Genomic DNA, 17,673 nt, shown 5'->3' on the forward strand with positions numbered 1-17,673 from the left:
CTTTTCACTGGGACACTTTTCAAACCAGTGACTCCTACACTAGTCAGAAAGACGATAAATATCCACCTTTCCCCTGCCTACCTTAGACCTCTGTTACCTCACTTGAAAGTTAAGGCTCTGGCTCCAGGCTTCCTTTAAAGACCTGTAATTTTACAGCACACATGTGGTTCTGAAGGCCACATCCCCAAAATTGTCCAGTTGACCTCAGTCCATAGTTGCAAATATAGACAAATATACAATCAGTTTCACTGCCCCCAGGAAGGGCTAGCACTAAGGAACTGACTTTAGGTGAGACAAAGGGGTCAGCTTTGTGGCCACTGAGGCTGGCTCTGTTCAGTACAAATTCAGAGTTCAGGAAAATAGTCTATGGCAAAGCTCACACACACACATGCAAAACAGCAACAATGATAACAATAACAATAACAAGAAGAAGAAGAAGAAGAAGAAGAAGAAGAAGAAGAAGAAGAAGAAGAAGAAGAAGAAGAAGAAGAAGAAGAAGAAGAAGAAGAAGAAGAAGAAGAAGAAGAAGAAGAAGAAGAAGAAGAAGAAGAAGGAGGAGGACAGGGAAATAAGATCAGATCTGAAGCTGGTAAGATAGACGAGTAGTTAAGAGCACTTTCTGTGTTCCCACCACCCATGGCACCACAAACATTGGTAACTCCAGTTCCAAGGGATCCAGTGTCCTCTTTGGAACTTCATAGGTTTCTGCATATGTGCAGGCAAACACTAATACATGTAAAATAGAAACGAATCTTTTTTAAAAGAGTAAAATTAAAATAAGACTTTCATGGGAGCTGGGCAGACCTCTGTGGCTGGAGATGACACGAGATGTTGGAACTCCTAGACTGGACAGCCCCTGAGACAAGCTTCCTGGGTTGTCCCCAGAGGGCAACCTATATGAACAGCCTAGCTGGAGTCTGTGAAAACTGCTCGGCTTTCCTTGGTGCTTAGCTGGCATGACCAAGGAGAACAAGTCTGTAGGATTCCTCCCTTGTTTGGTGTATAGAAAAACCTCAAGGGTTTTCTTGCAAAAACAGATGCCTACTTGGACATTTTATATTGAGGGCTTCTATTTTCATTATTAGCTTACAGAAAAAATATCTGTGTATCTGATTTATCCACCTTTCTGTTTTGAAAAACCTTCTTGGTCATTGGCCAGCCACCTGCAGGAAAGCAGAGCTGACTGTCAGCCCAGCCACTCTGCAGCTTTCAGAAGAGACAGCCTGCGTCCCCAGTTCTGTGTCTGCTCTCTGAAATATGCAGGGTTTCGATGCCAAGAATATAAATAGCAGTAGGTTACCAGGATGAAGATGCTGTGGGCAATGGGAGCCAGAGGCTGTGTGGAGCCGGAGCTGAGGGGGCACTTCTGGTGGGATGAGGCCTCAGGACGTAGCCTCATGAAGTCAGAAGTGACACTGCTGAGTTCCTCACATCTGTGAGAGCTGCTTTCATACTCTGTAGCAGCGTCGCATTGGTGTAAAAGAACATCAGGAGTTAGGAATAAAGCACTTCAATGCTAGCAAAATAATTTCCCACAGTCCTGAAACGGCACTCTTCCATTTTACTATATGATGAATAAGAAAACAGAACAAAAGGGTGTAACAAATCCCTACGAAACTTGTCCATATCCTCAAACAGATTGTACTGAGGACTCGGAAAGCTGTGGGGTTATTTGGAGTTCTATATTCCAATTTTGATTAATTGCTACGACAAATTTAATCTTGACAGTATGTGGCTATGGGGCCTAAGTTCACGGATGGTTGAAGATGGAGGGAATGTCCTCCAGGAAGTCAGCATAAGAACCCACATCATCTCATATCTACATCTGTGCTCATCTAGGGCTTAACAGAACAAAAGTTAGACTACATGCCTTGGTAACCCCATTCCTGAAATTTTTTAGGTGATGTTCGCCAAAGAAATTGTGATGGTTACAGGCAGCTTAGAACCAGGTCAAGGAAGGTGCTGTGCAATGGGCCTTGGTTTGTTTTAAACATGAAGTATTGGACTTGTGGGAGGAACTGTGCGGGTCTTGAGGCTATTTCCTGCTGGCAAGCTGACTGACAGTAGCCAGGTACAGCTTCATGATAATAGCAGATGTTGGGCCAGCGACAGATGTTTCTGCTCCTCCCACAGTGCACAAGGGTTCCTACACGCCTCTGAAGCCTCTCAGAGCCAAGGCCTATGCATCTGGGTTGTAGCCCCACCCTAGGAATCCCCAGCATCCACAGCCTCCACAGCAGGTCATTAGACTCCCAGACAGTTGAGCATCCAAAGGGACGGTGTTTTTTTTTTTTTTATTTATTTATTTATTTTTGGTTTTTCGAGACAGGGTTTCTCTGTGGTTTTGGAGCCTGTCCTGGAACTAGCTCTTGTAGACTAGGCTGGTCTCAAACTCACAGAGATCTGCCTGCCTCTGCCTCCCAAGTGCTGGGATTAAAGGTGTGCACCACCACCGCCCGGCAGGGATGGTGTTTTAATTGCCACTCTGGTCAGAGAATGCTGTTTGTGTCTGACATCCTCAGAAAGAAGTGGACATGAGCAGGCAGTGTCTCCTCAGAAGGTGCCACACAGGAGAACCCTCAACAAATTGAGACACCTTTTTATTATCCAGGCATGGTGTGTGATCACCAATGACCACGGCACTGATCGTTAGTCCTTCTACCCTATTGTTCTTGAGAGAGAAAGAGAGCCTATCTGTGTCCTGGTACATCCACCAAATCTTACACCGTGCCTTTAAAAATATTTCAATTAGCTTTTGCTGAAGGAATCCGTGAACATTTTTACAATAGAAATGAGAGTTAGCAGTAATGACTATGTACACAGAATGACACTGTTAAAGTGTGTACATGTTAAAATATGAGAAGCGTGCCCATACCCGTTCTCCTTTGCCCCGTGAGACTGACAGTGCCTGTGCACAGCACCCTCGAAAGTCAGATGTGCTTGCTTTGGTCTGCGTTTTGATCTTCTTTCTCTCTTTTAGTCTGGAGACTGTGTCGGCTTCACATTCGCCTTCAAATTTATAGAATATCTGGTGCGTTCCTTTCGTCCTTTCTATCGACTGAACTTTTCGAAGAATGACAAAGTTTTGCTATTAGAAATGGTACCCTGATGTTCTTAGGAATGAAACATGTCACCAGCATTTGACTAACCTCAGGTCACTAATCTCATGACCCAGTAAATAGCAAGGCCCACTGATGCAGTGCAGCACTTCTTGGTCAGTGAGGATTGAACCATGAGGAGAAAACTTGAACTAAGAGGAAAACCAAACTGTGCGGTTCCACCAGGTGCTGAGGTCCAGGAAGGGCATGTCACAGGTCTGTCACAGTGGATAGGGACTGCAGGGCCTCAGTGATGCTGTTCAGAACAAGGGGCAGGGGGTGCCCACTCCTATGGTACCTGAGACTTTCTCTGCTTGGTCATAGAGGAGGGGTCCTGGGCTTGCTACCAGAAGCCCAGGACATCTGGGTAAGGCAGTGAGTTCAGGTAGGAGGGTTTTCTAGGCCCTAGACATCTACTGGCTCTGTACCCATTGGTTGTTAGAGACAGAGCAGCATTTTCTAGAAGGACATTGCCTCATTCTTCAGTGTCTGCTCAAAGACAGGAGTGCCACTTGCCCTCCAAGTCCACTCACTCCCAGACTCGAAGTCCTGTTTGGTTCCTTCATCTGTGTGTTCAGCCAAAGCTGCCTCTCAGATGAGGATTTCTGCCAGGTCACTACCACCTGCCTGCTGAAGTTAGTGTTTTCTTTTCTTGGACTATGTTGGCGTCTGAGGTTCCAGACAGTGCCCTGTGTTTTCCTCTCTAAGGTCTAGATCTGGCTTACTTTTCCATGTTGCTTCTTCCATTATGCCCCTTACACAAACCTCTTTCCAACGTCTCTGGGCCTGCATTAAGACTCCTGGGCAGGGGAGCAGCTAGGGCTTTTCTAGGTGAGACACCTCACTAGAGAGACACCACATGAGATGACACAGATAATCCCCACAGTCTGTGCCTCTCAGATACAGAAGGGTGTGCTGCCCAACCTTACCTGAGTGGCCTGCTTTCTGGAGGATGGAAACTGCTTGGAGAAGACCTGAGAGCAGCAGTAGACCACACATCGTGGATAAGAATGCAATGCATGCCTGCCATGAAGTTGTGCTGTACCCCGTGGGAACACTCTAGGAGGTTAATCTGTAATTTAAAACACTCTGGGAAGATAAAAGTATGCACATATAGTTTTCCAGCACCAAAATGTATGGGGAGTTCCAAGGAAGGAGAGGGGGAATTTCTACCTGGGGCTTAGGCACTGGCATGAGAGACTTGTGTCAAGCTGAACTCAGATGCAAGGAGTAAGAGGGGCTGGTAGCAGCAGGCTAGGAGCATAAGCATAGATGGGGAGAGAGCAGAATGGTTTTGTAGCCCTGAGGGTGGAGATACACCGAGGGCTTTGAAGAAACAGCGTCTCAGGATGAGCTATATTTTAGGAAGGCCAGGGCATCCTTGAAAATGAAGAAACATGACAAGCATTCCAGAGGAGAGATGAAAATGTTCCCTGTGGGAACCAGTGGGCAAAAGTAACTCCCCAAAGCCATTTCTACAGATCGGGAAGCTAGAGGCCAAACTCTAAGGAGACAAGAACAGAAAGGCCTGGCAGCTGGAATGTACAATGCCACCTGAAGGATGTTCCATGGAAGAAGGCTGCTTCAAGTTCAGGGAAATCTCCTTTTGTGGGAATGTCTAAGCCTGTTCCTATGCAGGAGCACTGCTGAAGGAAGAGGTGGAGGAGATCAGGCAGGGGCCCTGCCCAGCAGGAGGCAGCAGGAAGTGGTAGTACTCAGACTCTGCACTAGGCAAAGAGGGATGGGAGTAAGCTGGAAAGGGAAGGTTCCAGCTGCAGGGCCAGTCATCTCTGGAGCATGCCAGTCCCTCATGACAGAGGCCAGAGCAGAACTACTGAAGTCTCAGAACTAGCCTTGAGGAGTGGGGTCTGACCCAGACAGATAGGATGGGGTCACTGACTGCCAGCCTTCCAGGGCCTAGGCACCCTGGAAAGCAGAGTCCTCTGTTTCTACATTGGTACCACTCTGTCCTGGCTACAGCTGAATGGTGGCTTGACATCAGCGTCCATGAGGGGTTGGATTCACAACTGCCTGGAGTATCCAGCACTTTGGTCTCCTTGCCTGGGTCAGTTCCAGCTTAGATGTGTCAGGCCCTACTAGTAGATATACTGAGATGGTCCTGCTCATAAATCTGAGGGAGATTATCTTGCGATCCCCTGGCAGGATTTCCCATGCCATTGATGTAGCCTCCAGATGGGATCTGCTGCTATGCAAAACGTCTCCCGACTCTGCCCAGCCTTAAACTCCCTTAGGTAATAGCAGGCCCTGGGCCACAGCCAACCTTGGAGAAAAGCTTCTGGAGAATTTTATGTGGGAGCAGATTATGCCCTCAGCATAATTTAGCTTAGCAGCTTGGGTTGTTTCTGGTCTGAATCATGGTACAAACTTAGTTCAAGATCCAGAACCTGGTTCCCACCTTTGGAACCCATCTGAACCCCAGAATAAAGCTGCTGCCTTTTAGATTCAGAAGCCTGATGTGAGCTGACTCCCCGGTGACCCAGCAGCAGTGTCCTGGAAATGATGTTTCCAGTCCTTGGTTGGTCGTTAATCCTCCACCCTAGAGGTTGGGAATGAGATTCTGGCCACACCCTGGTTAGATTCTGAGCATTTTACCTGGCTTCTGTGCAGTACCCATGTGGCACTCCAAACACATGGACCCTGGCCTGTAGAGTCTTCAGTCCTGACCTGATTGGGTCATTTCTCTTATACTGAGAGTGGTCCCATTTACCAGCACACCCCAGATGAAGCCTCTGCTACGCTTTCTTGCATGGAAGAACTTGTCAAGACGCTCCTGGGAGACACAGTGTGGCACCAAGCACAGCAGACTCTCTTGAAAGTCTGATGTATAAGCAGCGTGCCCACAACTCATCTAAAAGCTGCAGTCAGTAGATAGGAGCCATGTGCTGGCTAGCATCTGTCTCAGTGGATGCTCAGGCTCCTGACAGACCCTAAGCCTGTCCCATTAATAATCTCTTGAATAGCCCCCAGTGTGTGATCATCTCTAGCCACATTAACAGTCTCCCGAGAGGAGCATCCATTCTAAAGAGCACTTCGTTCATTGGTCTTGACAGGCTATTGCCTTGGGTATTTCCCTCAAAAGGTTTCTTTGCTGTGCTTCTCTCCCGGTTCAGTTACTGTCATTATTCCTAATTGTGACTTTCCTAAAATGGCATTTGGCAACATACCTAGATGAGCTAATGCATGGATGGAGTACTGATCTCACTGGCAATATTTTAAGAACAAATGAAACACTCTTAGAACAAAAGAAAAGGATGGAGGTTCTCCCTTGCAGGGCTCCTATAACCATGCTCTACCCTCAGAGTAGCTAACTGGGACTCTAGAGCACTCAGAAGAATTGTTAGCCACTTGAGCAGCCGGCATCTACAGAGAAAGCAAGCATAGTGCATTCACATTCCTAGGAGCTGTGAAATCCGGACCCAGGTGGTCCACATCCTGCTTCCTGTGTAGATTTATTTATTGCTCTGGAGCCTTGTGTACAGTGAACATTAAGACAGAAGGCCTTGGTTACAAACTGCCTGTATGGATCTTGTGAACAAGCATAGTCACCCTGATAGGGCACCAACAACAAGGCAAAAGAAGCCGTTGCACCGAAGTCCAGCTTGATGAACCATTACTGTTTGTATCACTATGGGAAGGGACCCCATAAGTCTCTCCTTCACATAGGAGTGTTCAAACTCAGAGAAAAGTTTGCCCAGCAGTTTGGCAGCTTGGGAAGCAGCTGTTCAGAGAACATCCACATCTGTAACCATGCTGCTTGTTCAGGAGTTAATGCATTTGATCTGCGTGGTCAGCTCAGGTGGAGGGCACAAGTATCCCACTAACACTAGGCACCCAAAAGTGGTGTTATTTAAGATTTCTGAGCTGCAAGCCAAAGTGAAGTAATGATGAAAACATTGCTAAATGTCTGTGGGTCACACCTCAGTTGAGCCTGCAAGGCTCCAGGAGATGTAACAAGGCTGAGAGTAAATATTCCACACAATTAGGATTTGGCCTCTACACTGTCAGCAGCCTGAGGGGTAGGCTAGCCTAGGCCAACCCTGTGGTCTTTGGGTCTGAGCAGTCAAGGGAGGAAACAGCCATCCTGATTCTGCATTGCTCCTCTTCACCAGGGCTCCTTCGGAAGACCACTGAGAATTTACTTTTTGTGAGCACAGTGCAGAGAAACGAGCACCCTCCTTAACAAGACAGCATAGTGTCTTTGTGAGGCCAACAAGCAGGAGTCTGAGACAATTCGGTCAAAATAGATTGGCATAGTTCAGAGGAGGACAAAACACTTGTGAAAATTATCTTTCCCAATTCAATTTCCAATTCCATCCTGCTCTGTGTCTCTTAAGTTGATGACAGGCATAGAGGATCGGTAGGTTTGATGGCAAAAATGATGGTTAGTTTTCCCGGAACTCTGCTGCTTTGAAATTGTAACCTCCTCGCTCAAGAGGCACTGGGGAAAAGACAAAGGGCTGCACAAGCGCACCTTGCACATATGAGCGCCAGGAAGGTGTCCCTTGCACAGCTGTGCCTAACATAGGTGGACCTTGGTGTGTCTGCACAAGGGACCCCAGTAAATACCCTGCACAAGTGAGCTCCCAAGAAGGGGTGCCCTGGGCAGGTGTGCCCTGGGCAGGTGTGCCTCGCACAGGATCACTCTGGAAAGATGCCCCCCCCCCCGCACAGAGGAGCCCTAAATCAGTGTACTACACACCATTGAGCTCCAGGAAGGTGAAGCATAGAACAGGTATACCATACACAAAGAGCCCTAAGAAGATATGCCCTGCACAAGTGAGCAAACATCAACATTGGTGGTTGTGTTAGTATGGGCTCTGTTCCTGGGTTGTCTTCCCGACAGGGCCTCAGAAGCAGTCAGCATTATCTGTTTAGTATCTATTAATGGTTGGTACCTGAATTTGCTATTTGTAGGAGAATTATGTTGATTCTCTACACACTCTTTGTTGATTATGCTGATTCTTCACATATTCAACTAGTGTTCTCAAAATTATTCTTCAACTAGGAAAGTACTGCAATTTTTTAAAATATTTATTTATTTGTTATGTATACAATATTCTGTTTGTATGTATGCCTGCAGGCCAGAAGAGGGCACCAGACCTCATTACAGATGGTTATGAGCCACCATGTGGTTGCCGGGAATTGAACTCAGGACCTTTGGAAGAGCGGGCAATGCTCTTAACCGCTGAGCCATCTCTCCAGCCCGAACTGCAATTTTTTTAAAAGGCAAACCCATGCATTCATTTTATCCCTCTTCTTTATTTAATTACTATATTTCCTATCAATTATTTCATAAACATAATGGACTTGAAAATGGGATTTAACTGTTAAAATCAGACTCTGGAATATCGTGCTGCCAATGAAAATAACCATATTCTACACACATAACATGACAAATGTGAGAACCTGCTTACATGGGAAGACAATAAATGATATTCTTCCTTGTAAATCAAAATCCTATGACCTCCTTCCATGTATGTATGTGTGAGACTGTGGTGATGAGTGGACCCATGGAGGACCCAAAGGAAAGGCCCTAAGGGACAGACCCCTGAGCAAGACTTAGGTAGGTCTGAGATTTCCCTCTGCACCCCTGTATGTAGTTTATGAGTAGGTGGTACTTGTGGAATGCTGTGTTCTTCTCCCTTATCTGGGTAATATGGTGCAAGGAAAACACATCAGGAGTAAAGAGGGTTGGAGATGACAGCTGGATCTTGGGTACTTGTTGAGAGGAGAAAGCTATCTGGAAGCTTGCTTATGTGTTCCTCAAGGTTAAGTTGGCCCAGCAAGATGGCCTGCAGGGCCATTGCAGCATTTAGTCTGTGGATAACATGGAGGCAGCTCCAGTGAGGGGGTTTCTGATCAGGCTAATGCTAGGCTGCAGCATAGAGTAGCCACTGGGGCTGTTGGCTCAGCCACTGTACAGCTGTATCATATGTAAAATGGAAGGGTCCCTTTGATGCTTTACTGGAGGCATGAGTCTGAAGGACTTACAGGGTACTCTCAAGAGGATCTGCTCTGCTCCTGGCTCTCCTCCTGGGATCATGACCTAGGAAGCTTGGCACATCCATAGAATCCAAGAGGAACTCTAATTCTGTGTCCTGCCAGATGGCTGTTCTGGCCACAGCAAATTCTGTGCAAGGAATGGCCAGGGTACAAGAAGTACTTTGTCTGGTTCCTCCTGAAGTAAGACAAAAGAAAAAAAAACACTTTCTATAATAAAAACTTGACCTTATCTCATGTCTCCATCAAGAGCTGGTTGAGCTGAGCTGCCATGACTGAGGCCCTCACTGCTTTCCTTCCTATTAGTAAGTTGCAGTGACTTTTTGATCTCTCTCCTCTGCACCCTTCTCATCTTCTCATATTAAAGCACTTGTGCACTCACAGCCCCACTGCTCAGATGGGACAGGTGCCCACAGGAGAATGCTGAGGTGAGGTGCACCCTCCCCCCCCCCCAGCCTCACTGCTCAGATGGGACAGGTGCCCAAGGGAGAAGGCTGAGGTGAGGTGCACCCCCCCCCCCCCCCCGGCCCCATCTGCTACATCAGCATGTTTCCTAACTTCACTTCAAAGACTTTTGTGGCCTGCTTTAGACTTCACATTTGCCTCCCAGAGCAGGAAAATGGCATCCAGGGGTGTTTCTGCTGCTGCTGCTGCTGCTGCTGCTGCTGCTGCTAAGCAGTAGAGAATCCTCTGGATATCATCTTCAGGAGGACTTCTGACAGCTTGTGTGGACAGCTATGTAGGAAGTGCAAAGAATGGTCCATGAGGACTCGGGGACAGGAATGGAAGGCTTTAAAGTATCCAATCGCAGGGGCTGGTCAGGAGGTCTTTGGACATTGTCAGAATGGGAGTGTTCGCTCCTCAGCCCTTGCAATTGTTGCAAGATGACAAGAGACTGACAAGGCTGTCCAAACTGAGTTTGTCGTGAGCACTGTCAGGGCAAGCCTGCCCCACCTCTTTTCCCCAAGAAGTTTTGCTTCTGTGATTTCAAACTTAGGAATGTTTGAATGTTGGAAGAAAGATGTCCCTCCATGCTGCTGTCCTGTCGGAAGCACTACCCAAATTAGCTAGTGTCATCCTTGGCTGCACACAGTAGACACAACCAAGGAGGAAGGATCCAAGGAGCCTCTCTCAGCCATACAGCTCTCACATGACTCCACTGGGGTGGGGTCAGCCCTTCCAGGGCAATCCATTCAGGGGGAATAATACCTAGGCACATCAGGCCATGCCCACAGCCCAGCATGAGTGGGGTCAAGCCCAGGTTGCCATGGACAGAACCCACAGTAACTGCTGGGCTTGCAGAACCTGCCCCTAACCTCACTGAGCAGGAAAATAGACTGAAGGAAGTGAAGCTGCAGCTCATGCCTCTATAAAACTAATAAAAATCCCTTGGGAAGATATAACAGGAGCTAAGAGAATGTCAGAAGACCTAGTGACTTAGTATCCCCAGCTTTGTAGGTCCCCCAAATGCTGGTATAGTCAATCTCCCAAGTGGATGTCTAGGAAAACTACAAAGGAAGAACCAGATCAATAAACCCAGCCAGCCGAAACCCAAAGGAAAGTATCATTCAGTGTCCTAGGTGTCTGAACATATTTAAGGTATATGACTGATGAACCCTGATCTAACCAGGCTCAGCTCACGAGACCATTAACTTCACCCTGGAGTAGGTTTCCACAAGACTCAATACCATGAGGAGCCCAGTTTCCACACTGAATGTGCAAATCAGAAAAAAAGTAACCACTCTCTCTTTTATTTTAAAATGTGGTACAGAGATACAATGGGATCTTGTTCAGCATTATACAAGAGAATACTTATGCCATTTGCCATATTATGATGGGCCCAGAGGACTTGATGCATAGTAGAATATGCCAGGCTGAGACAGACAAGTGGAGCAAAATGTAGAATGCTGTCACCAAAAGCCAACTTTGGGTGCTGTGTAGATGGCAAGAAGATTCAATTGGGTAATAAAACATGGTCTAGTGACCTATTGCATAGAGGGGTGACTATAGTTAATTTAAACCAGAACGCTAAGACAATTAATTTTAAATGTCCACCCATCCTTCAATGTATCAAAACATTGTATCAAAACATCTCAGCTACCCTGTAAGTATGTACAATTATTAGTTATCAGCTTAAAAAGAAATAAAGCTTTTAAAAGTACACAGTGCACACTGAATTATTCACATGCTTTCGACCACAGGCCTGTGCTTTCTTCAGAGGTGTTCAGATGAGCACCCAAGCTACTCCTGTCTCAACAGCGCCCTGTGAGTAGAAAAATGCCTTGACAGCTATGTGACGAGCAGTTTCCTTCTTGCGGAGCATTTAGATGGTCACTCACTCTCCTGTCCCCTTCTAAGCAGTGTGTTCTCATGGCCTATGACTTGCATCTAATTCTTGGCTTCTCCTTCCAGGCTGCAGTGGTGTCTGGGACAATATCACATGCTGGCGCCCTGCAGACATTGGAGAAACTGTCACAGTGCCCTGCCCCAAAGTGTTCAGCAACATCTACAGCAGACCAGGTATGATGTTTGCATTGATTCCTGGGCTCAAAGGTGTTTGTATCTGAGGGTAAGCTTTTCCATCACAGTAACAAGAAGCTGGGCCTTGCTTGTTTGGTAGCTATGTGCTCCCCAGTGCTAAAGGAGCAGAACATCTGGCTCATGGTGGGGGAGTTTTCTTTTAAGGAATCAGGAGTAGCTCATCTGCTGAAGTCTGGATGGGCAAGCAGGGCAAATGTAGAGGGAAAGGCTGGGTGACAAAGTCTCCACAGTTAAAGCAGGACAATGTGCATGAGTGATAATGGAGATCAGGAGAAGGGGGCAAGGTTACTGTTCACCTGAGAGAGATCCCCGCAGGTTGTAAGCTCGGGGAGAGAGTTTGCAACCACCTCAGCCCCACTGTGCTGTGTTGTCCTTTCTGCATGTCTCAGGATCCAGGTTTTCATGCATTCTTCATACATGGCTCAGGATCCATGTGTTCACAACATGGAGGGATCTGCCTAGAAAAGTAAAGATTAGAAGACATTACTCGAACAAGGGAAGTACAATGCTTTGGAAAACCGGAAATTTTGTTTCTGGTCAGATACTATGGGGCAAAACCCTTCAAGGAATGAGAATGTTGATGCTTAAAATGGGGAATTCGGCCGACTGAAACGGAGAAAAGCAGTGAGAGGAGGCTTGGTCTCCTACTGACTGTGTAGAGAAGCGGTGTCTCTAACCTACCGCACTGCTTCTTGTCGATTAGGGCTTCAGCTTCAACTAGTCTTACCGCCCTGTATCATGAGCCTACTTTTCAAGGACCAAACATCTGAATTTACTTTCCAGGAAACATAAGCAAAAACTGCACTAGTGATGGGTGGTCGGAGACATTTCCAGATTTCATAGATGCCTGTGGCTACAGCGCCCCCGAGGATGAGAGTGAGGTAGGTGCTCGCCCGGCCATAAAGCTCCTCTCGCTGACACTGTGCACAGACAGTGTTCTCCACAGGTCTCCTTCCCGTGGTAGTGCAGCTTCTCCAGTCCCACTTGGCCCCTGCGCTGCTGTGGCCTTTGGGATTTGCTGACTCTACATAATTTTTGGAGGCCCAGGAAGGCCGGCTTTCCTTGCCAGTCAGCATGTCTTGGTGGTAAAGCTTCCTATGTGGGAGTTACACCTGCCACAGAGTAGCGCTTCCGGGGTCTTCTGAGCCATGAATCCTTGCTATCTGGGTCTTTTCATCCCATTTACAGTTTTGTCACCCACTGGGTTCCTGGGGAGCTGGTTCAGTAGTTCTTAGTCTGAGCCCATAGATAGGATATCCCGTAGACAGAGTGCCAGAAATCTTCATAAGCTCAGAGGCTGTGTCTGTAGCTCCTGGTGTCTTACCCCAGGCCACTCATGCCAAGTGCCAAGAGCCTCTCCAGACATAGCTACAGAACTTACCCAGCCATTTCTAAGATTAAGAGTACCACATTCAAGAGTAGATCTTCCTATAAGAATGCAATTGTTGGTGATGTGGGCATTCCTCGTGGGAGTGCATCCACACTCAGTCCTGTACCTCTGCTTGGCTCCACAAACCCTGGCAGCTTTGGGCATTGTGGTTTATCTTTGTCTCATCCTCCTCCTCAGGCTGGGTCATCTTCTTACTGCGAGGAGGACTTAGCTCCTTGCAGTCCCACAGTTAGGTATGTGCATGCATGCCGACTGCTCAGTAAGGTGCTCTGTTTCCCTATACAGACGCTACAGAGTCAGTAAGTAGCCAGGCACAGCACAGCCAGTTGCCTCCTGTCTATCACAAATGCCCTCCCATCAACCGTATTAGCAGGGCTGATTCTGAGAGTTGACCCACTTGTTCCTTTCCCCAGACTAATTGCTTTCCTTTTATTAAGATTTATAATTCAAAGCCAAAAGATTGTGAAATTCAATGAAAGAAATGTCATGTCTTTGAGAATGCTCCCCTGGTTGACGGTACTGCACCTGGTCAGTGGTTAGTGATGTCTCCCCTGGTTGACGGTACTGCACACTGGTCAGCGGTTAGTGATGTCTCCCCTGGTTGACGGTACTGCACACTGGTCAGAGGTTAGTAGCATGGCAACCTCAGAGTTGCATGTGTCCTGTGAGTCAGACAAGATACCATGCCTCTCACTCCAGCTTGATGGCACTGATGCCATGCATGGAGAGTGGGGGTGGGGTGTTACTCAGGCATGGAGAAAAGCTGGGATTTGCTGGCCTTCATCTGTCTGATTTTACAGTCTTCCATTGCTCCCCACACTTGCTTTGACATTTCCACTAGAGACGGCAACCACTGGCCTCCTACCCTCTTCAGCCCTGTTCCTGGTAGTCCCAGCTCTGGACTGGGATGCTGGCCTGGACTCCAGCCCCTTAGCACAGTCAGAACGCTATGGAACGGGGCCTGCACTGCATCCCGCAGAGTGAAGCAAAGTTGAGGGAAGAACCAGCAGGGTGTTGAGGCCAGGATTCCTCCCGTCTGAACAGATGCCAGCTCATTTCTGACCTACTACGCCCCCAGGAGCCCATGCAAAACCCTGGTCAGACGTGGGAAGAGGGAACCTCTGACCTTCCTGTCCCCCATGATGCACATGGTTGATGGCCTGATTCTGCTGTGTGGCATCACTTGGTGCCACTCCCTGAGAAAGCAGATTTCTTTTCTGGACAGTGACACGGTGGTGCTGCCGGCCTGTTCTGTTGTGCATAATCACTGCCATTAGCCTCTCGGTGACAAGTGCATCCCATGTTCTCCGTGGCTATGATTATTGGTGAAGCCGTGGGTGGTACCTGCCCCCCAGAACTACAGCATGCCGCTGAGCACACAGGACAATTGTGTGATCTGGACTTGGTGATTACAGATTGTTCTGAATGTCATGTCACTGAGCCCCACCCACATACCCTGGAGAGCAACCTCAAGAGGAGGTTCACTAACCTGAGTCAGCTCACGAGCCCAGAGAATGCAGACAAATGGTAGCTACTGTGGATGCAGTTGAAGTGGAGGTGCAGAGAGGACACTAAAGCAGATGTGTCCTCCCTAGGTCACCTGCATCCCGCGTGTGTGACTAGAGGCCCGAATTCTCAGACTTCCCTGCTTCTTCCTTATTTTCCAAATCCCTGAAATGGTTGTTTCTGCCCCGTTTGTTAATGGTACCATCCTCCGTGCCACCTTTCATTTCACCCTTTTATACATTGGAGCCCACAAGTATGGCCCCCGATTCCACAAGGGCCTGCAGTAGAAGCCCAAAGGCAAAGCTCTGGGCAGCCTGGCCTTTGAGGTCAGCGTTCTTAGTAGCCCCTTCCTCATCTGGAAATTGAGACTGGAAAACCCCATCTGAGAGCCCAGATGGTCCTGCTCATGTGGAATAAGATCGGAAGTGTGTTTTTACAGAAGACGTGAGTGCATGTTGAACTCCTGAGATGCCCCAAACTGCCCTGAAGCTGTTCGGTGGGTTGGCCTTCCGGGAGTGGGATATCATCTCAGCTCAAGCACTGGTTCTGAAGGATGGTTTCTTAGGTCCTGTCCTGAGTGTCCCATATTCTTATCTAAAGCTGAGAGGATGGCCATGGAGCAGGGCTTTGACTCTGTCCCTCTGAAGTTGGTCAATGGGGACACATCACCTGTTTAGGGACCATGTGGGCAGATCAAGCAGCCGTAAGTCTCAGGGCTTCTGTGAGGACGTAGAGTTGGGAGGAGTCCCACATCTAGATGGGATCGTCTCCCTGAGAGCCTGTATACGGACTTTGTTCCATAGGCGCCGAGCGGTGTCTTTAAACTGCATTGTCACTAGCTTCTTAACCCCATGTGCGGCTCCCTGGAGGCACAGGCCAGACACTCGCTCAAGCCTTCGTTCTCTTGTGCATGAGCTCCTGTGTACGGAGATCTCTGGGAGCTGTATTCGGAGCGCTCCTCAATGAAAGACTGATGGGAATGCGAGAGGCTCCCATGTGTCCTCACGGAACAAGACCTCTCTTCTCCTTGATTTCTCCTAAGTCATGCTCAGGAAGTGTTTCCAGAGTTCCTGAGACACTGAGAAACTCCCCAGTCCCACTTGGTGCTTCTGAGGGGGCTATAATTAAACCCTGCCTGCGTGAGGCCCAGCTTCTGATCCCTTGTGCGTTCTGTCCATTTTAAAGAACTATTTTTGTTCTTAATTAAACATTTCAGAGATTTTTCAAATAGAATAAATTTATAATAATGGATTTAAAAGTCAAAATATTTCAATGCAAAAGGCAATGGAAATGATGGACCAAAGTCAAAATGAGTAATTCTTCCAAATTGCAGTCTCCACACTTTATACTTTAGATACTGGGTTGTTTCAGAGACTCATTGAAATATGAAACTATGGCAAACACAGTGCCATCAGGGTACCCTGAGCACCGGGACAGGCTCCAGCAAAGCTCTAGGCACACACTGCCCAAGCTGAGCCTCGTCAAGACTAGCTCTTTTTTTTTTAACTGAAAATTCATACAATATATTCGAATTGATAGTGGCTTCTCTCCCCCATCTCCTCCCAGATCCTTTCCACAGTGCCATCCATCCAACTCAGTAGCTTCTTTCTTTCTTTTTTCGAAAACTATCAGACAAATAAAAAAGCAAACAAACCAGAATTAAAAAAAAACAGTGGAAAAGCACAGGAAACACCAGAGAGAAAGACAGACAGAGAGAACCCACAAAAACACTAAGTTAGAAACCACAATATACATTCAAAAGACCAGTAAGACAAGACAATAAGGTAGAAAATGCCCCAGCAAAGCAATATGAGACAAAAAAGAATCTACAAAGCTGTCATTGAGTTTATCACTCTCTAATTGGATTTAGAACCCACTCCACAAGATGGAACTCATGCCCGCAGGCTCAGGTGCCTGAGAACCTAAGACAAGCTGTGGCCTGGGGAAAGCCCAGCTCTTCTGCCTGCAGCAGCTCGAACTTCGCCTTAGCTGCTCTCTTTCTCCTCAGATTTGTGTTTCAGGGGGTATCCCAGTCACATGTGGTCAGATTCTCCCCTGGGGGCCATGTGGGAGGTCATCATTGGCTTCAAAATACATTCAGTTCAAGAAATATAAATAGACTTCACAAAAATTGCAGACTTAGCTACATATGAAAGAAGGAAAAGGTAAGTTGGCAGTGCCGGGAATCTCTTGGAGGGGGTGTTAGGCCCTCTAGGCTTCGGCATAGTGCCCAGAGCTATCTATATGGTCACAGCTCACTTGAGAACAAGAAGATGTCTTTGCTATGCCTTTCCCACCTGGCTCTCAAATAAAGGAACACTTTGGCTAAATTTAGAAGAGAGCTTTTGGCACTTGTGTCAAGTAGACACATTTCTTCCATATTATTTGATATTCCTAAAAATATTTATACCCTCTTTTCCCTGCATCCTGTAGCCACTCTTCCTAATAGGGTTCCTCATACTTACGCCTGATGGCACAGACCACACCAGCAGCCCTCTGGCTCAATGAATGCCCTTGACCCATAACAGCCTAATGGTAACCCTCTGTTGTCTTGGGAGTGGAAGGAGGAATCCCACAGAGACCTTCTATGACTCCTGCCCAGAATGGACATTAGTTCTAGGGCTCACCCAGTGACAGATTCCAGCAGGAGCTCCGACAGACACAGGCATTTGCTCATTTCATTATAGGCCATATTCAGTCCAGGCTGTCGTGTCTCTGTCTCCCCTCACATCAAAAGGCTTGTTCTTCACAGTGTTTAAGGCACACAGTTTTTCAAGCTTAAGGCCAGCCCGTGGTGAGGAGAAATGTTTACGGCAGCAAGGTCAAGTCAGCTGTGCACAACTTGAAAAGGCTAGGCAAGGAGCTACCTCCACCCATGGTGTGGCAGAGAGCTGGAATCACAGTTGCCCACTGGAGCGTAAGGCTGAAGCTGCCTTATGAAGACAGACTCAGTTATCAATCACACTTATTCCTGATTCAACAGAAGCTTCACACATAGGCTTGATGCTTTGCAGTAAACCATTCATTCTCTCCAAGGTCAAAGGAGAAACAAGACAGGAAAAGACTGCTCAGGAACAGGTTATTTTTTCAGATTCTTAAAGTCTTTGAGAAATACTA

At 47.4% G+C, this 17,673-nt stretch overlaps 1 protein-coding gene across 2 annotated transcripts in view; it reads left to right on the forward strand.

Moving 5' to 3' along the window:
* Vipr2 (vasoactive intestinal peptide receptor 2) overlaps positions 1-17,673 on the forward strand; it is a 70,811-nt gene that overhangs the window by 3,993 nt on the left and 49,145 nt on the right. For both annotated transcript variants that reach the window (XM_050120871.1, XM_050120870.1), the window contains exons 3-4: positions 11,532-11,639; positions 12,444-12,541. In XM_050120871.1, coding sequence (XP_049976828.1) covers positions 11,532-11,639; positions 12,444-12,541 — 206 coding nt within the window. The remainder of the gene's footprint in view (positions 1-11,531; positions 11,640-12,443; positions 12,542-17,673) is intronic.

This window comes from Alexandromys fortis, unplaced genomic scaffold (assembly GCF_014885135.2).
Source record: "Alexandromys fortis isolate MF-2015 unplaced genomic scaffold, M_Fortis_MF-2015_v1.1 scaffold_182, whole genome shotgun sequence".
In the NCBI taxonomy this organism is placed as follows: Eukaryota; Metazoa; Chordata; class Mammalia; order Rodentia; family Cricetidae; genus Alexandromys; species Alexandromys fortis.